We start from the raw sequence: 10814 nt of genomic DNA, 5'->3' as shown, positions 1-10814 counted from the left end.
CGCTCTGGATTTTCCCATCCTCCCGGGCACAGGGCCGGGAAAGGGCTGCAGCGGAGATGGCTCAGGTAGGAGGTCGGCGGGGAGCCGCTGGGGCTGCTGGGAGCTCCCTGGACTTGTAAAACAAACCCTGAATTGTGCAGAAATTCCCCGTCCTGCTGGTTAGCTGGGGGGGGGCTGGGGACGTTTAATATAATGGTCACGTCGGTGTGTGGGAATCAGGATAACCCACGGGCGCTCTGCCGGCCAGGCACTGCCAGACAGGCTGTGATGTGCTGGGAAGGTGCTGGGTGAGGTGCTTGTCTTGTGTGCGCAAGGGCAGTTCCAGACAGACTGGATGTGTCTGTATTTCACACGCTGCTCCCTGAGCAGCCCCAGGCAGGATGGCGGCAGAGCAAATGGCCGCTTAATGGCCCATGGAAACGTTCCCAGAGGCCAGGGGCCCAGGAGGAGACACCAGAAACTTACCTGCTGAGTCACCAGGACGTACCGGGTGACTCTGGACCCCCCTGTGGCTCGTGTGAAATCTCACCAGCAGCCGGGCAGGCAGGGGGTAGATAAGGCTGCGCCTTGGGAACCCATTTTGTCTTCAGTCGCCAAGTCTGTTCCGCTTCAGCCACCCACCCACCTGTGGATCCAGTCATCTGCAACTGGAGCTGTGAACAAAGGACTGGGGCCCAGCCACTTACTGGATGTACCAGATGGACTGTACACGCCAGCAACTCCACAGTTCTCCTGGAAACCTGATGTGTCTGGACAATCAAATCGTTTGTGTGACTCTGATTGCGCTAATCCTTGAACGCTTCCCTTATGGTTTCTTTTTTCTTTTTACAATAAACCTTTAGTTTTAGTTGTGACCCGTCCTGTGCCCAGGGCAGCCCCTTGAAAATGCCCCGGGCAGGGCAGGCTGCAGACGGAGAGCAGATTCTCCCAGCACTGGCGGGTGGCACTGAAGCCAGACTTCCCAACCAGCTACAAACTGCGCTTCTGAATCCCCACAGCAGCCAGTCCACAAATGCCCACAGCCCCTTCACTGCATTTCAGCTCCCGACTCCCAGATCAGCACCGGGTCCGGTACAGAGACCAGTTCTTTACACTCTCTGCTCTTTGCCAGAAAGGTTCCTCTGACCCACAGGGTCAGTCCCCGCACCAGAGCAATAGAAGTCTGGATCTTCCCCAACACACCCGCTGCCAGCCAGGCCTTTAGTAACTAGAACTAGAGCTTTATTGTAAAAGGAAAGAAACAAACAAACTATACGAGATGTTAAAGGATTGAAGCAACCACATACACACCATTGCTTTGCAAGTCCCCACACATCCGGTTCCTAGCAGGACTGTGGAGTTGCAGGCTGGTCCCGTCCCCCTGGTGCACATCCAGTCCCTGGGTGGGTCTCAGTCCTTTGTTCACAGCTTCAGTTCAGTTGCAGATGGATTGATCCAGGGGCAGGCTGGCGGCCAAAGCGAAATCCCGACTGAAGGACAAAATGGATTCCCCAGGCCTCTGCCTTATAGACCCGCTGGCCCCGGCCATGCGGTTTGTAGCGTTTGACAGGAACTAGAATGGAGTCCAGAGCCACCCGGGCCAGTCCTGGGGCCTCCTCAGGCGTATCTTCGGCTTCTCCCCCTGGCCCTGCAGCTGGGGTGTCTCAATGGGCCATGAAGCAGGCTATCGTCCTGCCCCCATCCTGTCCGGGGTGTGGCCCAGGCAGCACAGTTTGAAATACAGACCCAGCAAACACACCCGTCACTTCCCTTACACACACAGCACAGGACAGGAACGTTGCCATCTGACTTCGCACATCACAGCCTGTCTGACAGCGCCGGACACGGCAGAGCTGACAGAGATTATTACGGTTTTGACGTATTGACGGTAACCCATATGTTAAATGTCCCCCCCCCCATCTACCCAGCGTGACATTCGTTACTAAAGGGCTGGCTGGCAGCGTGGTGTTTTGGGGAAGATCCAAGTGCACATTGCTGTGGTGCGGGGACTGACCCTGTGGGGTCAGGGGAACCGTTCTGGCAAAGAGCAGAGAGTGTAAAGAACTGGTCTCTGTCCTGGCCCTGGTGCAGATCGGGAGCCAGAGACAGAAATGCAGTGAAGGGGCTGTGTGTGTGTGTGCTCTGGCTGCTTGATAACCAGTGTGGGGAATCAGGAGCAGTGTGTGGCTGGCTGGGAAGTCTGAGTTCAGTGTCACCCGCCAGCGCTGGGAGAATCTGCTCCTTTTTACAGCCTGCCCTGCCCTTGGCATTATCAGGTGGCTGCCCTAGGCACGGGACGGGTCACATCCCCCACAGCCCAGGAAAAGGCCCCTGCTGGCTGCCGGTGGGGGATTTCCCAGCCCTGCTGGGGGACGGTCTCTGGGGCCGCAGGTGCTGAGCGAGGGACCCTTCTCGTTCCAGGGGCCGCTGACCTTCCAGGAGGTGGCTGTGTATTTCACCAGGGAAGAGTGGGCTCTGCTGGACCCGGCTCAGCGGGCCCTCTACTGGGGCGTCATGCGGGAGAATTACGAGACGGTGGCCTCGCTGGGTAAGGATTCCTGCCCCCGCGGGTACTGGCGGTTCTGGGGTGTCCAAAGTGCCCCAGTCATCGTCTGCGCAGTATCCTTCCTGGGCCCCTCAGATTTCAGGGAGCTCAGCACCCTCAAACCTTTGTGGGAGACTCTACCCCCCCCCCCGCCCCCGCTGCAGCCTCCCCCCAAACCCTCCCGGGGGGAAGTGATTCAGAAACACGGAGGAGAAGCTAATCCACCCCCGCCCCCAGGCCTTTCAAGGGGGCAGGAGGGTGTGTTCACCCCCAGGCCTCTGCCTCCCTGGCACATGCTGTGTCTTGGAGAGAGGCCGGGCCGGGCGACAACCAGGGACCGTTCCTGGCCAGGGACTTTGCACAAACACCCCATTCCCTCTGCTCACCCCTCCTGGTCTCTCTTGAGCAGGGTTCCTGATCTTCCCACCGGCCGTGATCTCCCGGCTGGAGCGAGGGGGCGAGCCCTGGGTCCCCCCTCTGCCAACCTCTGCAGAAAATGAGATCCCCGGAGCCACCCAAACAGGTGAGGTGTCGGCTCAACCGATTCCCCGACAGCCGGGGAATGAAGGAAACGGCTGCCCACAAAGACCCCAAGAGCTCCCCAGTCCTAGCCCGTCTCCCAGGGACCGGGATTGTGCCCAGCGGGTGTTGTACCCCACAGTGGACGTCGCTCCGGCTGCCCCGGCTGCCTTTCCCGGACCTCCCTTCCCTGGGCCCTCATCGTCCCCTCCCTCCTCTCTCTGCCCTGGAGAAGGGGTTCGGGGCTCCTGAACCTCCAGTCTCCTCCAGCTATTTTGGTTTGTTGCCCCGTTTCCCAGCCCTCCTTTCCGAGGTTTCCTCTCCCCTGGCACAGGGCCCGAGCCGGGTCTGGATTCTCTCTCTGTCCCCGCAGGTGACGGGCCGGCCAGTGGGACTCCCCAGCAGGCAGGGCCGGCGCTAGGGGAGCCACGCGGGGCGTTACCAGGAAGATCCCCGGGGAAGGTTACCCAGAGCCCTGAGCTGCGAAAAGCCCGGGATTGTCAGAGCTGGCCAGCGGGGCGACAGGGGAACCCCCCTGAGGAGAGACGGGGCAAACCCACGGAGCTGGGGGGAGACGTCCCAGCCCCCAACGACCCTGCAGTCCAGCCGGGAACCCCCCCGGCAGAGAAAGAAACCACGTGCGCCGAGTGTGGGAAGAGCTTCAGCGCCAGGTCGGCCCTTGTCAACCACCGGCGAATCCACACGGGCGAGCGCCCCTACAAATGCCCCGAGTGCGGGCGAGGCTTCACGGCGAGCTCGACGCTGGCCACGCACCGGCGGCTGCACACGGGCGAGCGGCCCTTCGCCTGCCCCGAGTGCGGCAAGCGCTTCCGCAAGAGCTCGCAGCTGAGCACGCACCGGCGCATCCACACGGGCGAGCGGCCCTTCGCCTGCCCCGAGTGCGGGCGTCGCTTCAGGCACAGCTCCGGCCTCAGCACGCACCGGGCGCTGCACACGGGGGAGAAGCCCCCAACGTGCCCCGACTGCGGGAAGAGCTTCAGCCACAGGTCGTCCCTCCTCAAACACCAGCGACTGCACACCGGGGAGAAGCCCCACAAGTGCCCCGACTGCGGGAAGGGCTTCAGCCAGAGGTCGGCCCTCGTCATCCACCAGCGACTGCACACCGGGGAGACCCCCTACAAGTGCCCCGACTGCGGGAAGAGCTTCCAGGCGAGCTCGCCCCTGACCACGCACCGGCGCGTCCACACCAGGGAGCGGCCCTTCGCCTGCCCCGACTGCGGGCGTCGCTTCAGCCAGAGCGGCAACCTCAGCAAGCACCGGGCGCTGCACGCGGGGGAGAAGCCCCACACCTGCCCCGACTGCGGGAAGGGCTTCGCGCAGCGCTCGGCTCTCCTGTCGCACCAGAGCACCCACCTGGCGGAGAAACCGCACAAGTGCCCCGACTGCGGGAAGGGCTTCAGCCACAGGTCGTCCCTCCTCAAACACCAGCGACTGGACACCGGGGAGGCCCCCCACAAGTGCCCCGACTGTGGGAAGGGCTTCCAGGCGAGCTCGCACCTGACCCGGCACCGGCGCGTCCACACCGGGGAGCGGCCCTTCGCCTGCGCCGACTGCGGGCGTCGCTTCAGTCAGAGCTTCAGCCTCAGGAAGCACCAGTTCCTGCACACGGGGGAGAAGCCCCACACCTGCCCCGAGTGTGGGAAGGGCTTCGTGCAGCGCTCGGACCTCCTGTCGCACCAGGGCACCCACCTGGCAGAGAAACCGCACACGTGCCCCGACTGCGGGAAGGGCTTCAGCGAGAGCTCCAGCCTGGCACGGCACCGGCGCGTCCACACCGGGGAGCGGCCCTACCCCTGCGCCATCTGCGGGGCCGGCTTCAGCCGCAGCTCCACCCTCGCCAGGCATCAGCGGACCCACACCCGAGGGGCTGGCCCCACGGCTGCCCTGGTGACGGCTGACCAGCCCGCCCAGTGAGAATCGGCTCCGGTGCGTCCGGGCGCCCTGGCTGCGGGGTCGGGAGCCGGACCCCCGGGACCCTCTGGCTCTGCAAACCCCCGGGAGGGGAGGGCAGCCCCGATCCGCTCCTCCTCGGTGCTGGGCCCCTTGCCCACCTGGTGTCCGGAGGGGAGAAAATAACCCAGCTCAGCGGCGCTCCCCCCCCCCCCCATGGAGCCTGGCAGCAGGGACCCGGGCCAGGCCCTGCTCCCGCTGCAGAGACCTTTCCCCACCTCCCCCCTGACTGCACAGGGCTCCCCCACGTGGCTCGAGCGCTGCACCCCAGAGGCGCTGCCCAGGGCCATGGAGCGATCTGCCCCCAGGCCGTGGGTGCGGGGGGGCTCTCAGCTGTTCCTCCCCCCCCCGGGCCATGTGACGCTCTGTGACCTTCCATGCCACGCTGAGGACTAAATGGCCGAGGTTTCGCAGCCCCCTGGAGTCTGCGCGTTAGCCAAGGAGCAGCGAGTCAACGCCTCTGTGAGCACCGCGGCCCGGGCAGCGGGTGAGCTGCGGGGACCGTGACCAGCGCAATCCATGCTTCGGGCCCGGTCCCTGCCCCTGCCCTGCCCTGCCCTGCCTGTGGGAGGGTGGTCCGCAGAGGGGAGTTTATTGTCTAAGGCCAGCAGGTGAAAACGTTTGTGAAGGACATGAGTGAAGAAGCAGCAGGAGGCGCTGAGGGAAGCAGGGGGCGGCGGATCGGAGGGTAACAGGAGAGCGTCTTGTCCTGGTTTGGAGCCGGCCCCCGTCCCAGGCTCTGGGTGCCGCGCCAGAGGGCGCTGACGGTGCCTTTCCCTTCCCGCACGGGGAGTTTCTCTCTCCTGCCGGCTGCTCCGTGTTTACCAGGACCCAGCCCAGTGCGATTCGGGGCTTTCATTCCAGCAGATTGTCACCTGCCTCTTGGCCCCATTTCTCCTACTTCCCTTTGTTCTCACTCAGCCCCTGACAGGTCAGTGCAGGGCTGACCCCGGATTATTTTGGTATGACTGTAGCACCCAGGCATTCCCGTCCCAGGCCTCGTTGTGCCAGGCGCTGTACAAACCGAATACAGAGAGTCCCTGCCCCAGAGAGCTTCCAGTCTCGCTGTAAGAGACGCCACTGAGCAGTACAAAGGCATGCAAGGCACAGATCTGCCGTGTGGGGCCAGGGTTCGTATCAACGGGCAGACATGAGAGGCAAAGCCCGAGAGGCAGAGCGAGCACGCGAGGCATCCCAGCTGTCCCAAGAGCCGTGGCTGGGAGTGGCAGGCAGAGGGGGAGAAGGCCGATGCGGAGCTGGGGCACAGCGGGGTTTGCTCCTCGGAGCCGGACGCAGGCTGGGAGCTGTTCGCCGGCTGCATGGGGGAGAGACGGGGAATAGCTCATCAGCATTGGATGGATCTGTCCTGCGTGTCAGAGGGCTCTAGCTGGTTCCCCCCAGCTCTCCTGCTCTGGGAAATGGGCGGAGAAGCGGTGCGAGGGGGGAGGGGCCAATCTCACCTTGGGGGGGAGCCCATTCACTGCACAGGGGGAGCCAGCGCTTGGTTTCCCCCACTTGGCCCCTGAGCAGACGCTGCTTTTCCAGAGAGAATCTCCCACAAAGTCATCCTCGGGGGTTGGGCTTTTCTCTAAACCCCATTGGGATGGGCAGATGTGGGGTGAGAACTCCTGCAGCAGGGGCCAAAATCCCCTCCCCCGGTCGGTGTGGGAGAGCGGGCACAGCACGCGTGCAGGATGTCTGGGCCCGTCTCATGATTTCTGATCTCCTGAAGTGGCCAGGCTGAGTTGGGGGGGGAGGAACCAATCAGCAGGGCCAGGCCCTGGCTCACAGGTTCTGCATCCTGCAGGCTGGGATGTGATTCGGACCAGACCCTGCAGGCAGAGAGGAGAAAAATCAGCACCTGGCAGGGAGGTTACTGCTGGCTTGCATTACACAGAGACACGTCCTTTCTCATGGGCTACGTGGAGTGAGTGAGTGTAACAGAGTTCTCCAGTGCTGTAGATGTTGCTGTAACGCAAGGCACCTTACGGGACACATCCTGTGTGGCGGCTACGCACTTAGCACACACGCGTGCGGGGCCTTTGATGTATAACAGGACAAGACAGGTACGGTCATGGCCTTTGCCCTGGATAACTCAGGAGGCATCACAACACGTACACCACAAAACCCACAACGGGCCAGTAAGAACAAAGGTGAAGTAATGGACTTTCTGGACCCATCTGGAAAGGGCGTGGCCATGTCATGAATGGCCACGAACCTGCCGGCCTATGGAATATGTGCACCCCAGTGATTCGGGGGGGAAGATCCAGCCATGGACTTAGAAGGAGGCCCTGTATTCTCGGGGTGTAAGAAGGCGCAGATCGTGCTCTTTGGTGTATTCTCGGGCTGTAAGAAGGCGCAGATCGTGCTCTTTGGTGTATTCTCGGGGTGTAAGAAGGCGCAGATCGTGCTCTTTGGTGTATTCTCGGGGTTAAGAAGGGGCAGATCGTGCTCTTTGGTGTATTCTCGGGCTGTAAGAAGGGGTCAGAGGGAACTCTTTGGTGTAAAGAAGGTCGCAGATCGTGCTCTTTGGTGTATTCTCGGAGCTGTAAGATCGTGCTATTCACCCCAGTCGGGGTGTAAGAAGGATCATGGCTCTTTGGTGTATGTCACCCAAGGCGCAGATCGTGCTCTTTGGTGTATTCTCGGGGTGTAAGAAGGCGCAGATCGTGCTCTTTGGTGTATTCTCGGGGTGTAAGAAGGCGCAGATCGTGCTCTTTGGTGTATTCTCGGGGTGTAAGAAGGCGCAGATCGTGCTCTTTGGTGTATTCTCGGGGTGTAAGAAGGCGCAGATCGTGCTCTTTGGGTTTGTGTATTCTCGGGCTGTAAGAAGGGGCAGATCGTGCTCTTTGGTGTATTCTCGGGGTGTAAGAAGGCGCAGATCGTGCTCTTTGGTGTATTCTCGGGCTGTAAGAAGGGGCAGATCGTGCTCTTTGGTGTATTCTCGGGGTGTAAGAAGGCGCAGATTCTCTTTGGGTATTCTCGGGTGTAAGAAGGCGCAGATCGTGCTCTTTGGGGTATTCTCGGGGTGTAAGAAGGCGCAGATCGTGCTCTTTGGTGTATTCTCGGGCTGTAAGAAGGCGCAGATCGTGCTCTTTGGTGTATTCTCGGTGTGTAAGAAGGCGCAGATCGTGCTCTTTGGTGTATTCTCGGGCTGTAAGAAGGGGCAGATCGTGCTCTTTGGTGTATTCTCGGGGTGTAAGAAGGCGCAGATCGTGCTCTTTGGTGTATTCTCGGGGTGTAAGAAGGGGCAGATCGTGCTCTTTGGTGTATTCTCGGGCTGTAAGAAGGGGCAGATCGTGCTCTTTGGTGTATTCTCGGGGTGTAAGAAGGCGCAGATCTGCTCTTTGGTGTATTCTCGGGGTGTAAGAAACGCAGATCGTGCTCTTTGGTGTATTCTCGGGGCCAGTAAGAAGGCGCAGATCGTGCTCTTTGGTGTATTCTCGAAGAAGGGGCAGATCGTGCTCTTTGGGGTATTCTCGGGGTGTAAGAAGGGGCAGATCGTGCTCTTTGGTGTATTCTCGGGGTGTAAGAAGGGGCAGATCGTGCTCTTTGGTGTATTCTCGGGGTGTAAGAAGGCGCAGATCGTGCTCTTTGGTGTATTCTCGGGGTGTAAGAAGGGGCAGATCGTGCTCTTTGGGGCGATCGATCTGAAGTTTCTTTAGTTAGTGTGAAGTTTTCTTCTTCGTTTACACTGTCTTATTTGTGGTGTCAGTCTGAGTCGTGTGGTGCTTGGCTCTGAGCAGGGCCTGCTGCACCCCTCTGCTCAAGGGCTGAGGACCCAGACATCTCTCAACCAGCTCCTCCGGGCAGGTGTGAGTGTGAATCCACAGCACGTGGTAGAAATCTATGTACCAGGGGAGGCTCGACAATTCAGGTTGTCTGATCCATTGTCCATTCATTGTTCATTTTCTCTCTCTCACTCCTGTGTCTGTCGTTTTGTGTGGTCTTAATAAAACGTATACAACTACACACATTTGGTTGTGACTACGAACCTTCCCGCTCTGCAGCCGGTCCCTGTAAAACTGCTGGAGCCTGGTTCAGGGACGAGAACCTCCTTATCCTGCTCAGAGCAACGGGGAGCCTAGAACCCCAGTAAATAGCGAATACACCCGACATCGGGCTACACGCGGCACCGACGTGACCCCGCTTCGGGGACACTGGGACTCGTGTGTGAGAAGCTGCACCGCTGCGACGGGCAGGTACAAGAACCGAACCGAACCGAACCTTCCTGGCTGCCCCCTCGGGGCTCCCCGCCCCGATATTCACAGCAGGGCCCGGCCGAAGGAAACAGCTCGGAAACGCGCTGTGCCCGCCGCCGGTGCGGTGTAAACCCGGGACCGCCTGCGGGAGCGCTGACGTCATCCGAGCCCGGTTCTGCCGCGATCCGGCTCCGGTCTCGCTTCACTGTCCTTCATCCCGCTGCTCCGCTCTGTGCGCTGAGCCCTGCCCCCCCCCCGGCCGCCCCCAGAAGTCTGCCCGCGCTGTGACTCCGCTCCCAGCGCCCCCCTCCCCCGGGGTTCCCGAGCCAGCGCCGAAGCCGGTGTCAGACCGGAGCAGGGCGGAGGGGCAGGGCTCGGACCGGGGCAGGTCTCAGGCCGGACTCGTCCGACGCCCGCCGGGTGAACGCTGGAGCTGCTCTCGGGGTCGGGGCGGTGACCCGATCTCCTGATTCCGGAGGGACAGTCCCGATACTCGGGGCTCCGTTTACACGGGCGCCTCTTCCCACAGCCGCGTCCTGCCCCGGTTGCTCACACTCGCGGCGGCCCGGCGCTGGCGGTTGCCTGGCCCCGTGTCGCTGCGAGGGTTAACGGAGCCCGTGCCCGCCGGATTGCGGGATCACACGGATTAGGAGCGGCCGGCGGCTGCCCGGGCCCGGAGCCCCGCGGGATGAACCGAACTCCCCGGGGTTGGGCCGAGCTCCGTGTGTCGGGCCCGCGCTGCCCCTGCTCGGGGCGGAGCCGTTTCGGGGCCGGGATCGGCCGCCGAGGAGCGGGGCTGTGAGTGCAGCGGGGGCGGGGGTAGCGGGGGGAATCGGGGGGCGCAGGGGGCTGCGGAGCGGGGGGGGTCCCGAGTATCGCTTCTCGGCCTAGTGGAGGATAAGATCCGGTGTAAGCGCTGGTCCCGTCACTGACCGCCTGCAGTTACCGGTCACACCTGTCCCCGCTCCGGGGTACCCCGCCTGTCCGGTCACTGCACCCCCGACCCCCCGCGCTCTGTGCCCCGCTGAGCCGCACCTTGTGCCGGGATGTCCCGGGACTCCGCCCGTCACACTGCGCGCCCGGCCGGTGTAACCAGCATCCTCATGTCCTAGCGCTGGAATCCCTGCGCTGCGCGGCTGCGAACTGCGCTGCACGGGGCGGTTTGGGGAGCGGGGAGCTGGGCTCGGGGCTTGCCTCGTCCACCCCACGCCGGGGCCGGGCCCGGTGCCCCCGGGGGAGCGGCCTGGGGACGGACCGAGCTGCTGTGCGGAGTGACCGCGCCTGGGGCTGGGACCTTCCATTGCTTATGGCAACGCTTCAGTTCCGAGCTGCTCGCCGGGAATGCGGCGCGTTGCGGGTTCGGATTCTCTGTTTCCAGCCCGGCTCGGAGCCTGGTGCTGCTCTGCGCTTTATACCCCAGGCCAGAAACCCTCGGGCGAGCTCTCCCGGCCGGCCCGTTCACACCGCCTCTGCAACGCACGCCTTTAACTCCGCGCCGCCCTGCCGCGCTCGCTGCTCCACGCGGGTTTGGAGCCGGGAGCGGGGCCGGGACCTCGCGTCGTGCGCCCCGCACCTGCCCCCGGCGCTGCAGCCCTGCC

At 62.5% G+C, this 10814-nt stretch overlaps 1 protein-coding gene across 1 annotated transcript; it reads left to right on the top strand.

The window, feature by feature from the left end:
- The first annotated feature begins 56 nt into the window (after positions 1 to 56).
- LOC137159795 (zinc finger protein 135-like) lies at positions 57 to 6864 on the top strand. Its single transcript, XM_067558265.1, has 4 exons — positions 57 to 65; positions 2401 to 2527; positions 2934 to 3047; positions 3417 to 6864. The coding sequence occupies exons 1-4, from the start codon at positions 57 to 59 to the stop codon at positions 4976 to 4978; spliced, it is 1812 nt and encodes a 603-aa protein (XP_067414366.1). The 3' UTR covers positions 4979 to 6864.
- Positions 6865 to 10814: the final 3950 nt, after the last annotated feature.

Source organism: Emydura macquarii, unplaced genomic scaffold (assembly GCF_026122565.2).
Source record: "Emydura macquarii macquarii isolate MOO-44397 ecotype Brisbane River unplaced genomic scaffold, CSIRO-AGI_Emac_v2 contig_1901, whole genome shotgun sequence".
Classification (NCBI taxonomy): Eukaryota; Metazoa; Chordata; order Testudines; family Chelidae; genus Emydura; species Emydura macquarii.
The sequence above is the reverse complement of the archived record's forward strand: the minus strand, read 5'-3'. Positions and strand labels throughout refer to the sequence as shown.